Raw genomic sequence first — 26,453 nt, forward strand, 5'->3', positions numbered from 1 at the left:
TTGTGAGAATAGGAAGGGAGAGGCTGAACCAGGTTGGCGTGGCTAACCCCAAGACGTGGAAGGGTCTGTAGAAGGGCACCTAGGATGGTGCCGCTCCGATGCTGCTGCCCCCGACCTCCCGTGGGACATCGACCCCCAATTTGCACCAAGACGGGCACGGGGAGGGCAGGAGGCATCCGCAGCCACCTCCACGCGGGGCAGGGCAGCCCCACGGCGCCCTCCCGCTGCCTCTTCTCCCTCCTCCGCCGCCGCCAGCGGGCAGCCCCGGGGCACGGCCCCGAGCCGGTGCTGCGGCGGGGGCTGGCGGGCGGGGCGGGGCTGGGCCGGGCCGGGCCGCGGCTCATAACAGCGGGCGGCGGGCAGAGCAGAGCGGTGGTGGAGGTGGTGTCGGCATGCCGGGCGGCGGGGGGACGGCAGCGGCAGCGGGGGGCTCCGGGCAGGGCAACGGGGAGACGGTGGCCATGGTGGCGGCGGCGGGCAACGGGCGGCGGGAGGGCCCCGCGGGGCCGGGGGTGGCCGACGGTGAGGCGGGGGCCGCGGCAGTGCCCATGCTGCCCGCCCTGGAGGTGGCCGAGGAGCCGGAGAAGGCAGCGGGAGGCAGGAGCAAGGACCCCAACACCTACAAAGTGCTGTCGCTGGTGAGTGGTGGCGGGGGGCTGCGGGGAAATCTGCACAGGGGGGTTTCAAAGCCGTGGGGAGCCGAAGGGACGGGGGAAGGAGTGAGCTGGCTGCGTGCTGGGCTCGCACTGCGCTGCCCCTGCAGCCGCTCGCAGCCCGGGTCTGCTGGACCTGCGTGCAGAGCCGCTGTTAGCAGGTAGGTCAGCTTCCAGTTTTAGCCACGCTGCTGTATTATAATTATCCTTCCTGTAGGGCTGTGGAAATAAGACTGTCCAGACTGCCTGGTGTGATCATTGCGAGGCTAAAGTCATTGTCAAGGTTAAACCGGGGCACTCGTGGAAGGAAGCTACTCTGCAACCGCAGCAGCCTTTATTGCTTCACACACATTATATATATATAGAGCATACACCTGTAAGCTGTCCTCTTATCCATTACAGCATAAGGATTAAGGTGCTTTTCCAACCTTAGGGGTACTGTTGTAAGCTGGTTACTGTGTCAAATGAACTGGCTGCCACACTGTAGCAACTATATACTTCCTGATCTTTCAGTATTGTGGTTACTATTCCCAATGAGCTGGTCACCACGCCATTGCAGCTACACTTATGTCATGCTTCCTGACATAACAGGCTGTACCTGGCATTTGCAAGCTTGTCAGAACCTTATCATAAGAAAAATAGCAAATTTCACTGAAGGTTCTATCATAGTTTCCATGCGGAGGTCTTTCTGGCAACTGTACTTCCATTTAAAAAGACTTTTCATCAGTAAAGTGCTGTAGCTTGTTTCGTAACTTTGCCCCCTTCTGGGAGGGACAGGCTGTTCCAATAAATGCCATGATGATGAAAACAGCCCATCATTTTCCAGTCCTCAAAACAGGTAGTGATAGTGAAAAATCACATGTTATTCAAACCCAATGCAATTGCTCTAGCCTTTTTAGACTCTCATACAACAAAATAATTAGATATAAACAGTCACTTCAGGACTGGTGTTGAGCACAAATTTAAACTTTTGTGCGTACTTATGCACACTTCTGAGTCAAGTCCTTATTTTCCAGACCAGCTGGCAAAACATTCATCCTGTGCTGACTGAAGTTTTCAAGTGAAGTATACATTGTCTGTACAGAAATAATTTGAAAGCTCTAAATATAAACGACCATGAACCCTGTAGCATTGCTTTCAGATCTGTTGCAGGCAGTGACAATTTAGAGTATTCAGAGAGAACTTGGAAAAGTTCCTAAATATTGTAGGTGATATTGGCCTGAGTAAAACAAGAGTATATTTGGCTCAAACATCATATTAGGAAGTCAGAATGGTGAAAAACTGGAGTTGGAAATGTAGGTTCTTTTTATTACCAGCTGCTGCGTTTTACAATGTGTTAGTAGTGTCATTCCAGTGTCAAGGTAAGAAAGGGGTTAGCCTACCTGCTTGGTGTTCTGGGTCATGCAGTGGAAAACAATAAAAGTGATGTTGTTCAAAGTAGGCATAGGTAGACTTCCTTTGCCTGCATTTACCTGAATTGCATGCACCACTGCTACTACTGTTATTTGGGTATAGATGGTTTCAGGTAAGTGCCTGGATTATGCTTTTTATTTTTTCCCCTCTTATTTTTGTTGTTTAAAACCAACTACAACAACAAATCTTTCTGGGAAGCAGGGACTTGTTCATATTCCCCTCTTCCTGTCGTGTGCCTGCCACCCACAGACGTCTGTGCAGGTTGGGAGCACGCCCTCTGTGTTACCGGCTTCTGCCCATGGGGTGAAAATTCCCTGCTACAGAAGATCTGCAGGGTTCCCTTGCAGAAATGGTTGTGCCACACAGAGCCAACCTATGGATTCTGGTTCCAGAAGCCTCTCGATGCTACATGGTGGTGCTCAGCTATTGTTACTGGAGCGTATGATGGCTGGGGGAGGATGTGAGTAGTTGAGGAAGTGGTATAGAATCGCATCCACTTTTAGCAGTTTGTGCTGCGGCAGGCATAATTTTAGCTCAGCTGTAGGTTTTCACACGGTGCTGGTCACTCTTCTGGCGCTGTGTGCAGAGAGGATCCCCTGGCTGGTGGGACAGGCCTGCAGGACTTACTAACCCATCGTGCTTCTCTGAAGGCAACAGAGTGAAAATATCTTGAGCAGCCATGAGAGATGATCCTTCTATACAGTTCTGAAATCTCCAAGCATACTTTTGTTTTGCTCATTTTCTGAGCTCTTTCATCCCTCAAAGCTGTTCGTGGCCCCTCCAGGTGCACCTGCTGCCTTTGTAGGACTGAGCAGCTTGCTGCCCGCACATGAGCAATGTAATTCTTTCTTTGGTTTGAAGTTTTCAATTTAAACCTGCCAGTGTTTCTCAGGCATTGCATTTTGGTCTGGTTCACTCATTTCACTGAAATAATTTTTCTATTTGTTTAAAACAGCTGAAGTGTCAGGGAGAGGAGGCGGAATGTAACAAAATAGATGACTTTTCTTGTTAACAGCCTTAGACTTTCCTTTGACAGAGCTGGAAAACTCATTTTAATGACACTTTCTAATTAAAGTTTCTTTAGAGTTTTTTTTTTGTTGTTGTTGTTTGTTTTTTACAGCTTCAGAATTCATGTTTAGAAAAATTCAGGTAAACTCTGGGCTGAGACCTTGAAAGTATGATAATTTCTTTTAAAGATTTACTGAAGCATTTCATGGAGCATTAAGAGTAAAATTACTGTGGAAGTCTGGGATCACTTTCCTTTTACTTTTTTTTCCAAAAAGGTTAGCTCAGTTTTTAAAGATCAGTGTTTTAGGCATGTGCCAAACACAAAACAGAGTTCTGAAATTTTCTTCATTTGCTTTCTGCAGTTCACTGGGAGGGTGGATAGAGCTTGTGTAATACCCTGTGAATTTAAACAGCTTTTTGTGCCAAGTTCAGACAGTGTGACTCTTGGTATGCGCTCCCAGAAGCCATTCTCAGTTTTAAAGCTGGGTACAGACCAGTACAGATGCCGTGAGGACCAATACAGGATGTGTGGTTGAACTCCTGTAGATGTGGTTGCCTTTTATTTTGGATGGTTAGTGAGCTCCTTATCAGCTTCAGGGTTAGACCAAATTTTTGGGTGGGATAAAATGTTGTAAGCATCTGCAGATGGAAGCCTGTGAGGCAGGCTTTTAGCATGCTTCCGTGCTGGAGATGGGTGGTGTGGCACGGGAACAGGTTGCCCAGAGAAGCTGTGGGTGCCCCATCCCTGGGGGTGTTTGAGGCCAGGCTGGATGGGGCTTTGAGCAACCTGATTTAGTGGTAAGAGTCCCTGCCCATGGCAGGGGGGGGTTGGAACTGGGTGGTCTGTAAGGTTCCTTCCAACCCAAACCATTCGGTGATTCTGTGACATCCCTGGGAGTCTCTGTACCATTCTCAGTTAAGCTTTTTGCCAAGCAGTGTAAGTTAAGTGTGATAAATCAGAAGTTTTTTCTTTCCCTGTTGTCATCACCAGCTAGAGCCCATCTGGAATACTGTGCCTGGGTTTGGCCCCTCCAGTACAGGAAAGATCAATTAAACTGGAGTTGGTTCAGTAGAGGTCCATGAAAGTGGTTGGGGTTGGAGCTTTTCTTCTGTGATGAGAGGCCAAGGGAGGTGGATGGGTTCAGTCTGGGGAGGAGATACCTTGGATGGGGATCAGATCACACCCATAACAGTAGCCATCCCACAATTCCAGGGATGTCATCAAGAAGATGAACCTAGGCTACATGGGCATGAGACAATGGTCATAAATTGAGCAAGAGAGGTTCTTACTGGGTGTAAGGGGGAACCATCCTAGTGAGGATAACTAAGTGTTTGAACAGGCTGCCCAGAGGTCCCATGTATCCTTGGAGGTTTTCAGGACTCAGCTGTGTGAATCCCTGACCCTTCAAAGTCTGCGTGCAGACTTTCAGCTCCTGATGTGGATGTGGTGGCTGGATGAACTCTTCTCTGCCTTCTGCAGTTGCTGTGATGGGGCCTTTGTTCCGAGGGGAGACAGCACAGAAAGCTCTTCCACACCCATGGATTTTCCCTGTGTGTTTATTGCTCAGGCATGAATGTAACTGAGAGGAGAGGAAATTCAATGCCAGGAAAGTGCTTGACCCCTAATTTTGTGATTATTGTCTTAAGAAACTTTAGTACAGGTATTCTGTGGGTTCCAGTTCCTTGGCAGTGGATCCAGCTGACTCGAGGGTACTGTACTTTGTGCCTGAGTTTGGGAGGTGTGGGCTCCACATGAAGTGTTTTCTGTAATCTTTTTTGTCTCTCAGCAAACTATTCAATTTCAGCCTTCTTGTACTGTCTTGCATTATGCCTTCCTTTTCTCATTTTTGAGTAAGGAAAAGTGGCACTTACTGAAATTACTTGCTCCTCTGAGAGTGTTGGACTAGGCTCAAATGGGGCCCAAGAAACTCCCCGCAGCTTAACGGTAATATTAAAGTGATTGTTTGCCAAGTGATTATTATTATTATTTATGGTGCCAAATGTCCTTTGGCGATATAAAAAGTAAAAATGACAGTGACAGGGTGTCCACAGTATATGTAGCCTTTGAAGTGCTATTTGCTTAGAAAATATTAAGGTAGATCTTGGCCAGTCTCCAATATGATAATATTTAGTAGGAAACTCCATTTCAGTGTTTGGAAACAGGATCTCTTACAGTAAATGTCTTTCCTGTGTTCCATCAGAAGAGCAACCATTAGAGTTGGAGAGTTGTATATGTTTTGAATTCTGAAGATGCAGTAAAAAATGATGTTTGTTGGAAGTTTTCTTACTGCATTTGCTGTTGATATTGTGTAAATGCATCTGATTAAAAGTACATATACTTGTTAGCCATTGATGTATAAACAATACATTAATTGTTGCTTCATTTAATCCATTTAAACAAAATGTCAGATTAAGGCCAAACTTAAGATCATAATCTTTTTAGTGGCGTTCTTCAGTCATCTCATTTTTTAAGGAAGGCTTTGAAAATAGTTCTCATTATGCATGTGGAGTAGTAAACCCATAATTGCCTTACTCTTCTTCATGTGGCTACATCTATGCTGGGTATTGAAAAGAGAAATCATCTCACTCTTGTGCTGTAAAAAGCTAAGAAACCTTCAGCCATTCCAACTGTGAAGACTTTTTTTTTTTTTTTTTTTTCCCCGGGGATAACTTGTATTCATGCTTAACTTGTGCTTTGCTTCACAGTGCTCACCAGCATATCCTACCCCAGATGACAGAAGCTGATACTAAATAAAAACGTGATCCAAAGAAGAAGCACTTGCAGGAATTAAGGTTTAGTCTGTATTTAAACAACAAACAAAACCCTCCAAACCAAAAGTTTACATAGAAATCTTCACCGGGGAGAACAGGGACTGCCTGTGTAGTAATTGTACTTGGGACTCGTTTGAACTTTACTGCAGGCTAGGCTGATCCTTGCAGTGTCTCAGAGTTGCTGTCTGACCTGAGACAAAGTCACTTTGTGTCTGGCTAGGCAACAGCCAGGTGTGACTGCAGCTTTTGTAACATACTTGAGCTAACTTTGAGCTGGGTAGGTTAGGCAGTGCTGCCAGCATGGACAGAACAGGGTGGCATTTAGGGCAGGCCATGAGATACCCTCATGTATCTGATCTGGAGGGTGAAAACCATCCTGCAGGCTTCTGTCTCACCTCTGAGCGTAGTGTGTGAGTGGTTTTGGTTTCATTGGCTACAGCCACAGTGCCAAGCTGGGGATCGACCTAAGTACATCCAGCTGTGGGACGTGCGCGCTTCTGTCAACATCCCTGGCTGTTTTCATGGCTGAAAACATCCACATTGTGCCTGGGAATTTTAGTTTAGACTATCTGCTGATGGATTAGACTGTAGTGTGCTAGTATCAGCCATTTGGTCTGCTCAGACCACACAAATGAGTGACTGGGGCTGTGATTAGTGCCATGTGTGCTCAGAGGGCTCACTTGAGCATTTCTTTAATTTTGCAGTAACTGTCAGGGACCAGACAAGGGCAAGTTGTGCTGGAGGAGAACGTAAACCTGTAGGTAGGACAACAAGGCCAACGCAGGCAGTGGCCTTGCCAGTGAGGGACATGGTGAGCAAAGCAGGTTTGGGAACACAAACCATGTTTGGCTAGTTGTCTAGACTGTCAGATGGGTCTGTAGTGATGAAGCAGGTCCAAGGTCAGGGAATAAAGTCAAGTGTGTGAGTTAGGGGTCAGGGTCTGGATCAATGAGGTGTTTAGCCAAGATGGACAAGGCTGCAGGGTGGCCATAACCCAGCTCAGACAGGGAACAAGGGCAAAGACTGCCTAAATGCAGCTCCCAAAAGAGGTTTGGGAGAGACCCTGCTGAGGCTTCTGCTGGCTTTTTGTCAAATAACTGTCTTTAAGGCTGGTTGGGATTTCCCAAAGAGTGCTCTCAGCAGCTGCACCAATGTCAGAGAGTTGGACCCCAGCACAGGCAGCCAACTCCAGGGAGCAGGGAGAAGTGTCTTGGTCCTGGCACCACCTCCTCTTAGATGCTAAAGCAATAAGAGACCAATTAAGAGTTTAAACTTTAACCTTCTGTATTAACTTGAAATCAGAACAAATGTCTGTTACTGTGTTAAAGCTCTTAGATTTTAGGTGAGGTCAAAGATAGAAAATTATGCAAGGCTTCCTTCCAGCTTCAGCTCTTCAACACTTTCCCTTGGTGTTTTTTCACTAATATCAATAGAATTACACAATGGCTGAATTGTTCTGTTTTGACTTACTGTGGAAAGGTACATTTTTATTGATTTCAGCTGAAAGAAGGAATGGAGCACATTAAAGGTTCTGAAAATGTGGAAGGCTTGCAGAGTTTCCTGCTATGGAGCCATTAGTATAGAAATTAATATACCAGTAAACATCACTGTGACCATACTCAGTGGGAACTGGCTAAATACTTGTGTTAAAGAATGCTGTAATTGAATTTGTCATTGTGGTGCATTGCTGTAGTGTTCCAGTTGAATGAAACATTAGTACATGCTATTTTCAGAGAACCTATTTTACAATGATCAGTGTTGGAATTTTGAAAATAACACAGGAAATATATCAACACAAAGCTTTTTTTTTTTTTTTTTTTTTAAAAAAAAAAAAAAAAGCTTTCTGCACTGAAAAACAAAACAACCAAACTTTTGTTTCCTGCACAGATGTTGCACAGGTCAGTTACATAAGAAGTTTCCGTAAGGGTTCTTATAAGGCAGGAGTGGATCTTGTTGTAAATGCAGTGTGGTGGAGGGCACATTCCAAAAAGTAGAGTAAGGGCTTTTGGCTATTGGCTATTGCTTAGCTCTTCAGCACTGAGTGAGTAAGATAGCTAAGAAGAAAGGAGAATTAATGAGAAAAGACGTAATATTTCTAGAACTGGAAAAAACTCAGATGTACCATTTTGCAGTTCGCTTGTGCAAAAGTTTATAGGCAAATTGATCTAAATAGATGCTTTTTAATATGCAGTAGTATTTGGGCACAAATTTGATTGAGACATTAATTTTTTATTATTAGAATCATAAAATGTATAACTTCGATTTTGTGTAAGCAGCTATAGCTAATTGTGTTGTTTATGGTGCTCTTTCTGTTTGACAGGATAAAATGGTCCAGTTCTTAAGTGCTCTTCTGTTTGAAATACAAAGTTTCAGTGTTGTGAAGTAACAAACATTTGATTTTTTTTTTTTTTTTTTTTTTTTTTTGAAGGACTACATTCAAAGGATGCAGAGGTAAATAATGGCCTCTGTCAGCCTTTCACTTTGGAAAATGTTGAAAGGAACCAGGGCTAAAGATGTGCCTGTGACTGGGTATCAGTGAGCTTAGTAGAGGGTCATAGTGAATCACTCTGATACCTTATTTGTCCTGTCTTCTTCCTGTACCCATTTGTGGATCTCTAATTTTTTCCACTCTGTATGGTTTTACAGCATCTAGCAGAATTTCTTCACTTGCTCTGTAAGGTCATCATGTCTTCCTGTTAAGTCTAAAGTAGCTGCCACGACAGTAGCTCCAAAGTCTGCAGCAGAAAAAATGGAGTTGACCGTGGGCTTACTTGGTATGTTTGGTAGCATTATCAGTACTCAGTTGAAGCAGCCCCCTCTGTACACTTGTTACAGATCTTACGACAGTACTATATATAAAAGCAGCTTTACATTTAGTCTTGAAAATAGACTTTTGGAAGAGGATGAGCATAAAGATGGTTCAAGGCCTGATTTTCTTCTCCACTTGTGCTTTTATTCATAGGTCAAGTGTAGCTTGCTTGGGCTGTAAACTTGGCATGACACAGTGCTGACAACTTCTTCTTTTTCTATGTAACCATGCTCTCCTGTGTCACTATCACTAAAGTAGATAGTTGCCTCTGTCTATTGTGTTCATAGTTTGCTGTGCTAAGTAATTAAAATCGTTTTTGAAAGTATGGTACAATTTTTTAAAAGGTACTTTTACCCTCAGGAACACTTTTCAGTCCTGTTTATCCTTAAGTCTTTATAAAAAAAAAAAAAAAAAAAGAAAAAAACAACTAAAAATCTACCTGCTTATTTAATAGCAGAGTCAGCTGCTCTCTGGTAATTTAATTTCTTTAGAGAGAAGTTAAATTTCCTGTTTTTTCTCTTTTTAAACAAGTATATACTTGTAATTTTGTCTCCCTCTAAATTCTCACATGGCAAATACTTTAAAAACAAGGCAGCCAGTGGTAAAATGTATGTGCTTTGATGTGAGCTTGTGTATTAAATACTTTCCCAGAGAACATACTGTACCTATATGGTTGCATAAGCAACAAATAAGAAAAATATTTTAGTACTGAGCTGACAGCTGCTAACTCTGTTTTATTTTTGTCTCTTTCTTGTTAAAACTAGACACTTAAATAGTTTTGGAAGGTACTTTGAGAGCTGTAGTATGATAATGTTTTCTGCTGATATTTCCCCCCACCAAGTCAAGTCACAGCTCTTTGGTAAGCTCCTTGAAGGCTTTTTATGATAGCTCATGTCATGCCACTGTAAGGTGCCTTTAAAACTTTCCTGTCTGTTGAATGACCTTAGGCTGCAATAGTATCTAATAACAGTCTGAGATCATTCCATAGAAACAGCATGGGTAGACCTTCTGCATGCCTGTTTGCGAAGAAAAACAATCTTTTAAAGAGTAAATCCTTTGTGTAGTTCTGAAGAGGTTTTGGGAGCAAACCCCAACTTTTGCCTCCACTGACTTCAGGATAATTCAGTCACTTTCAGTGTTTAAGGACAACCAGGATCTGCAAGTCTCTGCTGCTCCTTTTCCCCTGTGGGCTCCAGGCACAGAATGTGGATCAACAGAAGCAAGTCTTTGGAGAACATAAAAATATTTACTAACGTGGAAAAATGGAGATGAAGGAAGGAAGAAGGATGTGTATGATGAACTTGTTTCAGTGTTGATTACTTCATTTTGGTGACCTATTTATCTACGTGGCTGTGCTGGTGTGGATAAAATATCCACTTCGTTTCAGTTTAGTAGAAAGTCTTAAATATCCTCCTGTTTGTGAATAAAGCTGAATTGGTGAGGGCTATCCCTGTTTAAAAATAGCTTTTATAAGCATGAGCAAATGTTCTGCTACCTTTGGCAAGTGTAGATAAGTATTTTTTTTTAATCTGTAAAATGTTTTCTGCACTTTTAACAATGCTCTTTATAAAGACAGAAGGTGCCTATATTCTTACTTGAAATTCAGTATATATTACTATGTTCTTTACACTTTAGCAAATTAAATTATTTCTCAAAGATCTTTTGGTGTTAAAGTCCAGGTCTTCAGTCATCTATTTTAGGCACACAAAATGGTTAAAAAAAAAAAAAAAAAAAATAGTAAGCCCTTCACAGATCCAGATCCCCGTGGTTTTGGAAAATTCCATGGGTTTTGTAATACTGGCAGCACCAACCCAGTCTAGACGTGCTCACTTCATAGACAGACATGACACAACAACTGCCAGAGTCAGTCATGGAGGTTAGAATGAAAATCCACTATTTGCACAGCTTCTTTATTAGTTACATAGTGGTTAGTTAATGGATGTGTCTTCAACCTTGGATTGACATGGAACACCAGGGATTAAAAAAGGAAGATGGAAAGCAGCTGAGTACATGATAGGCAAAGAGTGAGGAAGGTCAGTCAAAACAGGAAGAAAGGTAATCCCCAATGGTTATTCCTTAAAAGAAATATTCATGTGTTCTTTGCCTTAGAAAATACAAAATAGAAGAGTGGAGGGAGTGTAGGAGTGATGAATGAAACTAGGGAAAAGTGAAGAGAAACAGACCATCTCAGAAGAACTTTGTTCTTTTACAAAGGACAGGCAACAGCAGCTAAGGCTGGTGAGAGGTTTCCCTGTGTATCACTAAGAACTGCTGTGCAGCTGATCAGTCTCTTTGGAATCTGGTACATGCAGCCTGCATGTGTGCTGGCTTTGTGGCCCTTCTACCAGCTCTCTGAAACCCCTGGTGAAATTCTCTTTAACTTCAGCTCTATGGAGAAGTGTTGGAAAAAATCTGCTCTCTAACCATGTTATCATATTGCCATTTGCCCAGCTCAAAATAAAAAGCTTCTGAAATGTTTTTGGGATTGCAGTCTTCCAGACACACAACCACCTATTCCCAACCACCATAATGTTTACAAGGCAAAGCTTTTATTGTGTCCTCCCACATAAAGGAAGCAGTGATGGGACAGAGATTCATCCCTAGATGACAATGTTTCTGATTCCAAAACAAACTTTCTCAGAAAATATTTTTAAAACAGGACATTTTCTCCTCTGCAGTTGTTAGTGTGTTGGTTTAGAAACTTTTCTCAAATATTTGTATTAAAACCAAATCTGACATTTTGTCCTAGCAATCTCTCAAGTTACAGAGCATAAAAAGCTCATGTGCTACACTTGTCTGTAATAAGGTCTGGTTCTTTAATTTTATTTGCCTTCCTGTTATGTTTTGGATTCCCATACTCTTTCTTTTTGCACGTTTTTCTTCTCAATTCTTGCTCTTTTGCAGGGTGGTGGGATGGTGAGGAATGAGAGAGAGAACAGGTGAGGTGTGGTGGACAGCTGAGTCTGGTGCTTGCAGCATGATGCTGCAAGGTTCTAAAAAGGTTCCTGATAGGAAACCTTAAGCAATATGTGCAGGTACTTGTTTCTATATAGCAACAAACATAAATTAAAAACATAAAATAATAATAAAAACTTTATGCAGCACATTGCAGCATCCCAAACTTGAGTTAGTCATATGCAAAATAGTTCAGGTTGTATTAGTAACCTGTCTGCTGCAGTAAGGTCCCATACAGCACAGTAAATTAGTACACCTTTGGACTATAGTAGCACAATGACTCTGTACCTGGGCAATCTTATTTAAGAGCTGTCTTCTGTTGTCATCTGCAGAACTGATTATCTTGGAGCATTTTCACTGACAAGGTGTCAACTATTAGTGTAACAACTCCTGCAGGACCTGTTACTGCTGTTGGCTGGGTTTAGTTAGTATAGCATAACATTTGTGCCATATGTGTGGGGAATATCCAGATGACTAAAATCATTTACGTTCAAGGTAAAGCTTTGGTTCAAAATAAGTACATGGTTTAGTGTATGAGGTTTCAGTTGGCTGTTCCAGAATGTTATCAAATGCCTTGGCTCTAAGCTGCCATCCTTGTGAAGTCTCTTTATTAAGCTCTGAAGAAAAAAGAGCTTTAGAATTCTACAGTAAAAGATTTTTTAAGATTAAATTTTAAAGTAGTAGGGTTAGTGTTAAGAAAGCAAAGGCCTGAATATCCAACATATTGATTCAATACAATTTTTCAGCTCTTTTATTATAGGTGGACATAGTATACTAGGTAAGGACCATGACCATATTTGTTTTTCTTGTTTATGCAAAAAATTTGAGAACAGAACTGTTTTATAGTAGACAAGCAGAGGACTGGCAATGTGCTGTGATTTATGATGCACTGTGGTTTCCAGAGTATTGCTTACAGGAAACATGAGTTGAACTAATTCATCAAAAGCATTAACATTTTCAAACCCAAAAGAGATTCATATGCCATAGGGAACATAATACTTTCATGCCTTTGCAAGTTGAAATTAAGCATGTTCAGGAAAGTGTAAAACTAAAAATCTGGAACACAATACAAAAATAGGTCTTTGTAATGCTTGGTCCCCAAATCTGAGGATTAGAGTTACACTCAGGATAGAGTGGTTTTTGTTTAAGGCCTGTTTGTGGTTACATATCAGAGGACATTCTACTCTTCGAGCTTGGTAGCGTTGCACGTTAGGAGTAGAGAAATCAATACGTCATCACCCTGAAATAAAATATATTCAAGTTGGCTTTTTATAACCAAATGAAGCTTCTATATTCTGAATAATAATATATAAATAAAAGGAACAGTAACACTCTTTACAAGGAACAGTAACAAAAGGAACAGTAACTCTCCAAGTTTTCACTCTTTCCACTGATTTTTCTGGGCTTTGAAATCTAGCATCTGATGTGCTACTTACCTCACTGTGCATGTACTTATCTAGGTGGTATTTCAGATGGAAGATTTCAAAGGTCCAGAACAATTTCCATGGAAAGATAATACTTTTGATACTGACTTAAAAAAATAATAAAAAATCTTGTTACTGCACGTTATTTTGCTAGGAAAAAAAAAAAAAAGGAAGGGAAAAAAAGTGTAGAGTTTTGCAGTTCTGTCATTCCTGAGAACTGAATTAGTGGGTACTTGTTACTTTTCATCACTTGTAGTATATCTGGCAGGTGTGTTGATAATGCAAATTTTCTTATTGTCTTATTATTTTCCTTCTGTCAATTCAAAGACAGATTTGAACTGAAAAAGTAATTGTTTTCTCCTCTGGACATTATATTAAATAATTTAAGAAGACAGACTTGCTTGGTGCAGAATTCTAGGATAAATTTTGATCAGATCCAGTCAATAATTCCTATTTTTTAAATGCTATATTTGTAATCTTTAGTGAATAAAACTGTGTTATGAACTGTGTATTGTCTTTAGTTATTCATGTACTCATAGTTTTAAAAGGTGCATTTGAGAAACAGTTGGGTGCATTTTAAAATGTGGTGAGTTAAAACGTGATGAGGCAGTGGGCACAAACTGGAATGCAGGAGGTTCAGTCTTACCACCAGGCAGCACTTTTGTACCATGTGGGTGACAGAGCACTGGCACAGGTTGCCAGAGAGGTTACCAAGTTTCCCTCCGTGGAGATCTTCCAAAGCTGTCTGAGCAGGTCCTGGTCAACAAGCTCTTTCTGGCCCTGCTCGAGCAGGGAGGCTTGGACCAGATGGCCTCCAGAGATCCCTTCCAGCCCAACCATTCTCTGATTCTGTGAGTTTTTGCTGCATTGCACTCAAAAGGCTGATTCGGCAGCTTTTGCTGATGGAGAAGTAGAAAAAATATAAAGACTTTGTGTAGGCATGTACATTAAGTTTATTAAAGGCTGTCTGAAAATTCAAACGGTTGTTTGAAAGTCATTTTTGTCAGAAGAGGATGACCAGAAAGGTGATGTATGTTCTCTGCTGTATTTACCTCACCAAATACTTCTGAATAAGAAAGTCTTGTGCATTATTTTTCTTAAGGTAGTTTGCAAAAAGTCCTGAAAGACAAAGCACTTTATTACATTTTACATTTGGACAGAATAGCAGCGTTGAATGCATTGCTGGCTTTCCTAGATTCCCTTTAATTTCTGTAAATGTAGTGATAATATATACAGAATCACGTAATTGTCTAGGTTGGAAGAGACCTCAAGATCATTGAGTCCAACCTCTGACCTAACACTAACAAATCCTCCTCTAAACCATATCACTAAGTTCAACATCTAAATGTCTTTTAAAGACCTCCTGGGATGGTGACTCCACCACTTCCCTGGGCAGCCCATTCCAATGCCTAAAGTATACACTATTCCATTCCAATGCCCAAAAATACACGCTATTCCTAAAGTTTATGGACCAAATTCAGTGCTTATGAGCTTAGAAGTAATCTTGCCCTATATTTGAGTAGGCATTAGATCTTGTGTTAAAATACTGAGCGTGAACAATATGGTGCTTGTTTGATAACTTGAATATATTGAGAATCCAAAGTAAGCATGGTGGTAGTTTCTGGTCAGTGTAAGACACTGTGGTCGGTCTAATGTGACATCCCGCAGTTGCTTGCCATAGTATAGACCAACACTGAGCTACATTCTAGGAAGTGGGAAAAGGTTTTCCTGCCTAAGAAAATTATAGGTATCACTTAAGGGCCAAGGCTTTTGTTTGTAGTCTGTGGTCAATGGCATAACTTGGTTCACTTTCTTAGAACAGCCCAGAAGGAAGGAAGAAGTGGAAGAAATAAAGTTCTTTAGAAAACATATACGTGTCTAAACATAAGCTTCCCTTCCCTTCCCTTCCCTTCCCTTCCCTTCCCTTCCCTTCCCTTCCCTTCCCTTCCCTTCCCTTCCCTTCCCTTCCCTTCCCTTCCCTTCCCTTCCCTTCCCTTCCCTTCCCTTCCCTTCCCTTCCCTTCCCTTCCCTTCCCTTCCCTTCCCTTCCCTTCCCTTCCCTTCCCTTCCCTTCCCTTCCCATCCACAGGCCTAGTCTAGAGAACTTTCATGCATGGGTCATTAATTGCAAACATTACTGCTTCTTTGAGTGAAAACTGCTTGTGAGAGTGGTGAGATCAGCCCCTGAATCTGTATGTTTATCAATTTCAGTACAATTGTTCATCATTATAGAGGAAATGAGGGCTATCAGAACCATTCAGTGATCACTGAAGATTGTTTTCTTTTCCTTCTTGTCCCACAGGTACTTTGTGTCTGCATGTTAACGACAATCCTAGGATGTATATTTGGCCTGAAGCCGAGCTGTTCAAAGGATGGTAACTGACATGTCTTTTATCAAAAATATTTCTAAGCAATTCCTTTTTTTTTCCCTCTTCTGTAAATTACTTTTAATATTATCAGAACGTCACCCTTTCTTGTTACATGAAGAGGATTGGATGTATTGATTGAAATAGCTTCAGTTAGAGTGGTATGAAAATACTGGGAAACAAACCTCAGGTGTACTCAGTACCTGTGTACTTCACTGAAAGGTAAACTGATCCTGGCAGTCAGTGACTGGTCTGGCAGCTTCCCTGTATCTCAGCTGTCACTGTGGTGATGTCACGTGGCTGACTTTTCTCAGTTCACTATTTAAAAAAACAAAAAAACACAACACGCAACAATTTCTATTCCATGTTGTCCTGGAACATTTATTTTTTCATCTTTTCCAGTCAACTATGAAAAAAAAGTTGTTTTTTTACTGGTTAGAATTCTTGTCTGAAAATGTTCCTTGTGGAATTCCTTTGGCTGTTTTCTGTCCTGAAAAATACATGATTTTTTTGCTGTTGAAATTTCTTCAGGTAGAAGGTTAAGAAACATGTTTTAAGAAATTAAGCTTCACTTTGGGAACAACATTATTCATGATGAAGATCTAGAAAAATTACAAAGTTAATCTGTTTTACACACAGTTTTGCAGAAATTTTTAGTGGAAGAAGGCTATGCCTTTCTCACATTAAAACTGAACAAAATAAAATAAACCAATGAGCAGTACTCTCGAGTTCATATCTCTATGTCTGATTTAGAACAACTTTTCCTGTGTCTCAGGGTAGTACTTCAAACATAATAAAGTGCCATGTGGAGCTGGGCTTCTTCAATTGCTTGTGCTGAAGTGGCTGTGTTTTGCATGAAAACAGTAATGCCAAGAAGGTATGGGCATGGGAGAGGTGCAGGTGCAGTCTGGATTCCAATTAATGTTTAATTAGTTATAGCAAGTGGAACGTTATCAGGCTCCAAAATGGAGATCTTGGATGCTTTTGCAAAGTATTTCATTGTTAGGGTGCACTAACTGAAGACATGGGTTCATATTTTCTTTGATGGAGATATTCCATATGCTGAGTGACTGTAGCAATATCTTCTGGTGATGCAGAAAGGCAATTTCAGTCACAACTAGAATTGTAGTTCTTTGTTCCACTGCCTTCTGCCACGAATGAAACGCCACATTCCTACTAAAACAGAACCTTTTGTTCAACGTGATGAAAAATACTTTCCACTCAATAAGAGAAAATAAAGGTATTTAGTTGGATCAAGACTCTTCTTTGTCTTCAGCTGCTGCTAGTTTTTGCAGCCACCTTGTAAGTTGTGGAATGACCAGCTGTGTCACTCCATATGCTGATCATACTTGTTCCCTTTGCATATTAATTGATAACACTATCCAATCTTACAGTGAAAACCTGCAAAGGCCGATGCTTTGAAAGGTCTTTTGGAAGCTGCCGTTGTGACAGAGATTGCGTCAAGCATGGAAACTGCTGCTTAGATTACCGGGAAACGTGCATAGAACCAGGTAAGGATAGAAAAAAATATGGAGGCAAACTCTCATACTGCGTGACATGGGAGGGCCTTGCACTGTAAGCTCTGCTGTGGTCAGATGGCTGTAATCCTGACTTTAAATGGGCCACAAGGGCAAGAGAGGGGAGGCTGAGCTGCACGGTGGATGTGCTGCCAATGGTCTCCCCCTCTTCCTGCCCACTCTGTTGCAACTGCAGGCAGAAGTGCAGTGGCGAAGGCAGTCCTGGGGACCCCAGTGGAAACCTCAGGGTTGTGTGTAGATGTTGTTACACACCAGCAAAGCTTGTATTTTACCCTGTGGTGAGAGAGTCTGTGAAGGACTGTGTTGCTGCACTCCCCCTTAAAAAGCACAGGAAGAACTGTGACTGGAGGTCTCAGCTAGCTTTTTGTTTTCTGTGCTTGGGAGTGAGAGAACAGTGACATCCATTGTATTGTCCCTTGCATCAAATACACAGCTAGCATGTTCTGGGGCAGGCCGGGAACAGGAGTGGATTCTGCTTGTTGTGTATTTCTGTCTGTCATCACCCACGTGAGAAAGGGGAAGGACAGAGCAGCTCTGTGAATGCACCCTCCCTACACAGTAACGTGCTGCTCAAGCCCTCTGCCCAGCTTGGGCGTGACACAAAGACAATGTGCCAGCCTCTGGGACAAGGCACGACAACAAAACAGACTGCAGTGGTGGAGAATGGTCACAAAGAAGTTGTCGTGAGTTACCAGGAAGCTGGAAGGCTGATGGGCAAGGGTGTGACAAATACTGTGGAGAAATTTTATGGTGAAAGATACTAGTATGGGTAGTAACACTAAGGACAGAACTTGACTGTGTTCTCTAATGTAGATTTGTCTTAATGCTTGATGCATGGTGTTCTTGTCATTTAACTATTTTGCTTCGTACCCATCTTTATAAGTATTTGTAAAACTTATGAACATAGTCTCATAAATAAAAAATTTCAATGCTGACTTTTTAGAACCAAATGCTTAAATTGAGCTCAGATGTCTGCTTCAGCTGACTATTTTTCAAAGGTCCTCAACATTGCATAGATCTTTTTGCATATTACGATACTTGCATGCTTCTGCTTTGTTTCATCATACCAGTTTAAAGAATTCTTTACAAACAGGAAAGTATGTCTTACCAGTAAAGATGGGATATCATATATGTTGAATGATGGTTTTTAATTCAGTAGTCTGAATGTCAGTGGAGAATGAAATGATCTCCAAATAATACCATGTAACCAGAACCATAACATATTCTGCTTTCTCTCAGAGCTGTTAAGATTAATGACATTGGTAGAGTTGCTCAAGTTCAGTATTCATGGAAGTGAGATTAAGTACATATGTCTTGTTAACCAGCTGAGAATGCTTTTAGAGTTTTCTAATTGCTAGTCTTGTATGAAGATTGAATAATGATTGTCCTCTACTCAAATTTCTGGATTTTGCTTTGCTACTAAAAACAGCAATGAAGTTGAAGTCTGCAGGTCTTTCTGTCACCTTACATAGTAGTTTTGTATGATAACAGACTTATGTCTGTATCTAAGAGATGCTGAAAAAAGCTGTAATGCATGATGGTGATTGGTAAAATTCATTGTGTCTTCAGTGGAAGTCAGAGTCAGTTACTGTTTTTCAGTGTGTTCCAGGTATTCCAAATTCAGACTTAAATTGGGGGTTTTCTTGGTGCAGTTGTTGTGGAGCTTGTTTATAGTATGCCAGATCAAATCCACAAAAATTACCATATTTAAAGAGGTCTGTAAAAAGATTCTTTCTGTTGACCTTTTATGATCTGTGGTATTTATAAGCATATGCTGAATAGTTGTCTTCAGTTGGCTGTGCACTTGAATTGCTTAGCCGCGGCTGTTTCTGTCTCCCAAAGCTTGCACCATTATGCATGCATGAAATACCTCAGGATTGATATTCTGTGAGTACACATTTGAGACAAAGCTTACCATTCAGTTTGTTACTTCTGCACTTACACTGGTGTTAACCATTGTACTGTCCCCCTCTCTCATCTATTTGTAGCTCATATATGGACCTGTAATAAATTCAGGTGTGGAGAGAAGAGGCAACCAGAATATCATTGTTCCTGTGCAGATGATTGTGTGGAAAAAAAGGATTGCTGTGTCAATTATAATGCTGTTTGTAAAGGTAAATGCCCTCAGCACATTCCTGCAGTCTCTCTTGTATGTACCTGTGTTTATTTGAAAGGAGCAAGGATGTGGTATAATTTTAAAAACTCCTAATGAAGTTAAAAACTTGCATTGATCAACAAAGGAATTTACTGTCTTGAAAAATAAATTGCACTCATTTGTTTTAAGGAGAGGCAAGCTGGGTTGAAGAAGAGTGTGAGGACATTACTGAACCTCAGTGTCCAAAAGGGTGAGGATATTGTATATTTCCATAGCTATGTTCTTTGCTTACGTTTCATTTTTGAGATTATTTTCCCTTGTGTGCCCTCATGGGAGCTGCTTGCCTTTCTTACCCACAGCAGGAGCAGCTGCCAGCCAGACGAGTACACTTGTTTGGCCAGTATTTGGTCATGCATACTAACAGATCAGATTGCTCTACCCCAGCAGCACTCACATATCCCAGCACTTGCATGACTTGCAAGATGTGCCTGTTCCCTGCCATCTCTCACAGCTGTGTTTACGGTTGGGGGAGCTCTCCCTTGTGCCAGCCTCACTATTGTCCTACATATTCTCCAACTCATGCTGTCTCGGATGTTCTGGGACCCACCCAGCAATTTCAGACTCCTGACTGCTTGTCTTTGTAGTCACTTCTAAGGACCTTTGCCCTTCTGTGCCTGTTCCAACACCAGAGCTGAAAACAGTGGGCAGATCACTGTCCCATTGTCACTGGCACTGGGACAGAATTGTTTGCAAACTGAGCTACTTTCTTTAGAAGGTGTAAAACATTGCACATGGGATCCTTGTACTTCTGTGGGTGAGCTGTCAGGCCTGCTTCTGTAAGCTGCATGTGCCCTGTCTGAGGAGTAGGTCATCTAGTTTATGGCTGTAGCACTTGGACTCAAGTAGTTCCCAGCCGGAAAATCAGCCTGCACTTCATGTGATGTTATTGCTATGGGATCTTCAAATTAACCTTAAAGCTTAAGTTGACTGCACACTGTACTTGAATGAATCAGGCATTAATAGAAGTGACTTAACCATTCTTGACTGAAAAGTGTTCCACTGGAACATAAAGTTTGAAAACATGCTGTGTGGTTGAATTAAGTTACATTCTTGTCTGAAAAGTGTCAAACATCCCTCCTCCCCCCCCCCCCCCCCCCCAAATTATTTTGATGATTTTGAAATGAAATATTTTTAGTAAAGTAAACATACTTTTTTTTTTCTTATATCATTACTTTTTTTTTACTTATGCTAAGATATGTAAATTATATTATATTTATTCGAGTTATAATATTGTCAAGCAAGGCGTATGTCCTTATGGAATATTTTTATACCAAATGAGCACTTTTCATTCTGATTTGGAACAATAACAAACACTGACACTTCAGAACGTGCTTCAGGACAGACATTGGAGCTTCTTTCTAACACTGAGCCCAAATCCTTGATAAACTTCCACATAGGAGGTTTGTAGTCAGCCAGTTCTTAAAGCTTTTATTATTAATTCCTCTTCTGAGGATTTAATACAGGGCTGTGTGCTAGGAACTGACTAGGATGCTGATTTTTTGAATGCGTGATTAGGGAGTGATACCCCAAAGAGCAGATAAACAAGAGTGTTGTCCAGAACCACTGTCAATAGTACAAATGTCAAATGGCAACTCCTGTTAGTTAACTTGGTTGTATTTTTTTTGTTCCTGTTCAGTGCATGAAAGGAATGCATAGTTACTTGACTAAAATTGTTTTAATCCTGGCAAAACCATAAATGTTGCAATAAAACCCAGCCCAGGAAAGGGTGATGTGTGGTAAAAGTTGAATTGAATGGTGTTTACTGAAGGCTCATCTCAGACTGTTAGCACACAGACTTCTCCCAGAACTGACAAGTCTCTAAACAATTCACTTCTTCCTGTGGTGGAGTAGGTAGGAGTGCAGGTGACTTTAGCTCAGTGCTCATTTTGAAGCCTCAGGATATTGATTCTGATTCTGTGCATATTAATACAATGTGCTGTTGTTAAAATTTTAGTTGGGACTGCTCATATGCGACAGAGGAGACAAAAAATGCAGTGTTCGATGATGTACTTAATCTGAGAAATCCCACTGATTTTAATAAGACGGCTCAGATGCTTAAAATGAAGTACACGTTAAATCTTTCCAATACTAGATTCTGTGTTATTTAATAGGATTATAAGGGGCTATAAGATTTCAAGAGTCATCTAGTCCTTCCCACTGTCTCAGGAGGGAAATACTACTCTGAGATTTCACATCTTCTTAAGCACTTTATCCTACTGCTTAACTAGATGGTTTTCCTGGTGTTTAGTTTCTTTTGCTGTAATTTAAGTCTATTAATACATGTGTTGTCTTCAGTGAGCTGGAAAAAAATGCTTTGCAGTTCTCTCCTGTGTATTTGAAGGTTGTTATTTACTTTCTCCTTAATAATTGTATCTTTTGTGCTTCTTGTTGAGGCCTTACATACATTTAATGGAAAAGAACGTTTTACTTCCTATGCTTCATGGCTGTGCACAGGCAGCACTGTATGCCTGGGGGCAGTAGGAAATTCTCTGTGTAGTGTGTTTAGCTTTTTGTGGAGACTTTTTTTCTTTTTCTTTTTCATTTCCTCTTTTTTTTTTTTTTTTTTTTAAATTGTGGTCTAACCAGCCTTCTGGGAAGCAGGTCAGCTTGGCAGCATGGTCCACAGTTCTGGTCTGTCAATCATCCAGGCTGGTGAACCTGCTAGACCACAGCAAGCTTGTGTTGCCTGCGTTATGTTTCCATAGAAGCCAGTTTATAGGAGTGGATAATTACCACTGCATTTCCTTCAGTTTGGAGTCAGGATGTGACTGTGGCATACGTATTTATCCAAGAGCTGTGAAACAGCCTTGTCATATGGCTTGGACACAGCCAGCATGAATCACTGGCAGGGCCAAAGCTTGGGCCTCTGTCTGCTTGCTCACGATAACATATTTTTGATGGAGCAAAAGCTAAGCTACAAACAGAAAAAGTCACAGAAATCACTGATTTGTCTCAGAACTGAGCTCAGATCAGTTCGTCTTGTGAAATAGGGTTTTACTCAAAGGGGATTGCACTGGAGCTCTTCCAAAGAATGCAGTTTAACACAGCCTTTTAAGGTTCACTTCCCTGACTATGGAACAGGTCTCAAACATTGACTGTTTGAGTTATGTATTTGAGGGTATACAAAGAGCAAAAATGCCAATATTTCTCGCTGTGGTAATGGTCTATCTTGCCAAATTTAATTTACATGCATGAGGTGATAGTAGGTGGATTTGCAGACAACTAAATCATGTATTCAGTAGTTGGTTTACTCATAAATGTTAAGCCAGGCACAACTACATGAAGTTCCTTTCTAAGGAGTTATTTTAAATTTGTTTTTAAGATAGACTTATAGGTAGGTAATATTGAACAGTCTTTGCCTTGAAGTTCATATTTTATTGCAAGAAATTTTGCAGTGAAATTTTTTAGACCTCTACATTGCAAAGAATCAATTTGTTTGAAAACAGTTAAGTATTTGTAGAAGTTGCAGAAATCAAAATCTGTGGTGCAAAAAGTATCTGGAATATGGACAAAGGTAGTACATGAAGTTTCCCTGCTCTTTTCTGCTAAAGACTTCAATATTGGCCTGAAGGTCATTCATTTCTTGTTCCTCACTTACTGTCTCTTCTAAGCTTTCCAAAAGGAGGTATTAAATTTACCATATAGATGAAAACCAGTCCACAAACATCTCTGCTCTTGTGAGACCCCACCTGGAGTAGAGCTCAGCTCTGGGACCCCAACATAAGAAAGATATGGACCTGTTAGAATGAGTCTGCAGGAGGGCTACAAGGATGATCTGAGGGCTGGAGCACCTCTCCTCCAAAGACAGGCTGAGGGAGTTGGGGTTGTTCTGCCTGGAGAAGAGAAGGCTCCAAAGAGACCTCATTGCAGCCTTTCAGTACCCCCTATAGGGGGCCTACAGAGAAACTGGTGAGAGACTCTGTTGGCGAGTATAGTGACAGGACAAGGATAAATGTCTTTAAACTAAAAGAGGGTAGGAACTGGATGGTCTTTAAGGTCCCTTCCAACCCAAAGCATTCGGTGATTCTATGTTACAAATGCATCTTAATATTTTATTCTATCTGGGGTAGGGTAGGCTATGTTCTGACTAATGAAGTCATTTTAGCTGAACTTCTTCCAAAAGCTTCCCACTGTTCATCAATCAAAAAAACAAAAACAAAACAAAAAAAAAAAAGATAGACGTGTTCTGGTTGCCTGACTAATCTTCAGTTTAATGTGGTCACGTTTGTTTTAGACTAAAATAAGGCTTATGAATGTTTTACTTGTCAGGGTAAATTGTTGTTTGGATTTTTTCATGCAGTACCTCAATAAAGAAATTGTCAACACTTTATAAATAATATTTGTCTTCTGTCATCACTGTTTTATTTTGGGAAACTAAAGTCCAATAAAAAATTAAAAAATATTTTCATTTTACAATTTGTAAACAAAAAGGAAAAATGAGCTTCTAAATGGCATGTAAAATATATTAATTTCTTTTAGACAAACCTATGTTTTCAGTGGTTGTTGCTGCACTGCAGTGCTTTTGCGGCCTCACATGTCCTCATTTATAGGTTCAACATAGGATATTTTTTCTTCAAGGAAGAAGTTACTGATGACTATTCCATCAGTGATGCAATGTTTTAAGAACTTACAGTTGGAGAGAAATTGTTTGAACAGGGCTGAAGTTGGGAAAACATAGGTCCTGTGGAGACTGGAAGGAGAGAATTTATTTTTGCTTGTTCCAGTGAAATCAGTTTCTGGATTTGTCTGCCAAGTCGAGGCTGAAATATTATTACAGTGCTCCAGTTATAGGACCACATTTTTCAGTTTGGATATTGGTAGTACTTCTGGTACAGAAGGAGTTGAGATTCAGTTCTTATTTGGTTAAATAATCTTTATAAGATGAAAGGAAAAAATATGTATTATAGTTGCTGATTAAGGAAATTATAGTGTACAAGTTACATTCAGAGTTTTGTGCACTTTATGTCAGAAGATAAGTTCTTCTAAATAAAGGAAAGCCATGGATTAGCATTGCCTTTTCTCTTTCCCTTTTCATACCTTGAAATGGAAAGATTGGGTGAGGCTCCAATGGAACTGATTTCAAGACAGAGTACCAAAAGACCGCAGGCAGATTATGTGAGCATCTTGACTTCTGTTTTATTGTGTGTGTTTGTGAAAATAGGCCTTGTCAGGATGCGTGTGTGTGTGTGTATGTCTTACCTCTTCAGTCAGGATACTTATGCCAGCCTGAAAAGAGAGGGGACACAATGGCTCTCTTTCTTGCTGCTGTGCCAGCCTGCAAACCTTCCTGCTTTGGAGGACTAACTTCCTCAGCCTGGTTTACAGTCCCTTAAGGAACATCTCCAAGATTCTTGGGAATGCTTTCTTGAAATAAGTGATAGAAATTTATTTCTCAGTCTCTCTTTTAATACTTGAATTTCTGTTTGTTCAGATTTACCAAATCTCCGGTGTTACTGTTTTCATTGGATGGCTTCAGAGCAGAATATTTGCAGACGTGGGGTAGACTCCTACCTGTTATTAGCAAATTACGTGAGTAGTTCCCTTGTCTAAGCAATATCATGCTGTTTTACCTCAAAAATCTGTGGGGTTTGTTGTTCTGTATATGCTGCTATTACTACTCTTTTAAATCCTCACTGTTCTGTGGAAATTCAAATTTTTGCACTGTAGAAAAGCTGTGCAGACAGAAATGGAGGTGTGTGGGGGTGGAAGGGCAAGGAGAGGGAGGGTGTGAGGAATGGGCTGGCTAGGCTTTGGATTTTCAGAAATACCTTTAAAAAACAGTTAAGCAACAATTGCTATATTTCGGAGATGGACACTTCCTGTTGTGTGCTTACTTTATTTTTGTGGGGGGAATTAGAGGTAGGAATGCTTTTTGCTCTGTATTGTATATTGTCTCATATTTAGGTGGAATGGCTTTGGAGAAAACAGAAAGTGAGATAGAAAGCACTTCATTCTACTTGGAAAAAAAAAAGGTAGAGAAGGAAGATGATATGGAAGGGCTGGTATGTAGTGTAGAAATGTGATGAATCTGAGAAAACCTTCATATAACAAACTTTTTCAGAAGAAATGAGAACTTCATTCCTCATACATATTTTTTTTCTGTGGATTTTGTAGTGCCACTACTTTGTAGTGTCTAAGTCACTTTAGTTACTTTTCCTGTCTCTATTTTCCTGTGGTCTGTAAAGAACAGATGACATTTCGTGTCTGAAAAATATGCCAATCTTGTTGTCATTCATAAATTACTACCTGGTATGACTGGTTTCAGTTTGACTAAAAATAAATCAGTAAAAATACTTGCTTTTTTGCACAGTGGTTGTTACAACTTGATCTGTTCCAGAGGATAACAATTCACAGATGTATTTGAGGTTTTAGCTTTTTTTTTTTTTTTTTTTTTTTTTTTTTAATTGTGGGTTTTAAACAATTTCATAAGCTGTAGTTATTTAAATTTTCAACATCTTGAGCATTGAGAAGAGAGGTTGGCTATTACAATTGGTTATAGCTCTGGCTGAGATACAAGATAGTGGTGTCACAAAGCATCTATAGGACTTCCAGGCTCCGAAGTCCACTGCTGCATAGAAAGTTTCTGCATTCTTTAGTGCTTAGTGCATTTTAGGCTGCAGTGCAACTTTTTGTGGTGACTTCTATAATAAACTTGTATTTCTGTTTCTACTGAATCCATGATAAATTTTGACCACTAAGAAAATGAGTTGCCTCAACCAAATCTTTCAATATCTTTATCAAAGGCAATTCACCTCTTCAGAATAATGGAGGTTTTTAGTGGTCAAAGCTTAAATTTTTGAAGATTTTAAAGCCAGAACATCTAATAGTGTTTTAGAATAAAATAAAGAACAATCTGGGGAAAAAATATTATTCTATATCATCATTCTCCATTACTCTGGAGAGACTAAACTAGTAAGTGTCCATAAAGACTTAAAATTTATGAATGGCAGGATGTATAAAACCATGAATAGTTATTCACATTACCTAATGTGACTACTTACTATTTTCTTAAACTAGGACATTGCTAAATCCATGGATTTTATTCTTTAAAACACTTGATGTCAATTGCAGCATTCTATTATATTCCTCATTTATTTCCTGATACTGCCATATGAGAGAAAATAATGGGAATATTTTTAATTCTGTCACTAGGGTATAACTGATGCCTCCATGGAGATTTCTTTTAGAGTAAATGCCTATGAGGCAATATCACAATTTTACTTTTAGTAACTTTTATTATATACACACACACAGAGTTATGTGTTGAAGATGGGGAATTCAGAATGGTGCTGAGGCTTCTAAGGGAACCTAGATAGAGCCATTATGGGGTTTGGAGAAGACTTGTTCACATTCTTCTAGAC

General features: G+C 40.4%; 1 protein-coding gene across 1 annotated transcript in view; it reads left to right on the forward strand.

The window, feature by feature from the left end:
- The first annotated feature begins 392 nt into the window (after positions 1-392).
- Positions 393-26,453, forward strand: part of ENPP1 (ectonucleotide pyrophosphatase/phosphodiesterase 1) — a 54,279-nt gene continuing 28,218 nt past the window's right edge. Inside the window, exons 1-6 of the mRNA XM_032184480.1 lie at positions 393-638; positions 15,336-15,408; positions 16,794-16,910; positions 18,926-19,051; positions 19,222-19,282; positions 24,524-24,621. Of these exons, the coding sequence (XP_032040371.1) occupies positions 393-638; positions 15,336-15,408; positions 16,794-16,910; positions 18,926-19,051; positions 19,222-19,282; positions 24,524-24,621 (721 nt within the window). The remainder of the gene's footprint in view (positions 639-15,335; positions 15,409-16,793; positions 16,911-18,925; positions 19,052-19,221; positions 19,283-24,523; positions 24,622-26,453) is intronic.

Source organism: Aythya fuligula, chromosome 3 (genome assembly GCF_009819795.1).
Source record: "Aythya fuligula isolate bAytFul2 chromosome 3, bAytFul2.pri, whole genome shotgun sequence".
NCBI classification, from domain to species: Eukaryota; Metazoa; Chordata; class Aves; order Anseriformes; family Anatidae; genus Aythya; species Aythya fuligula.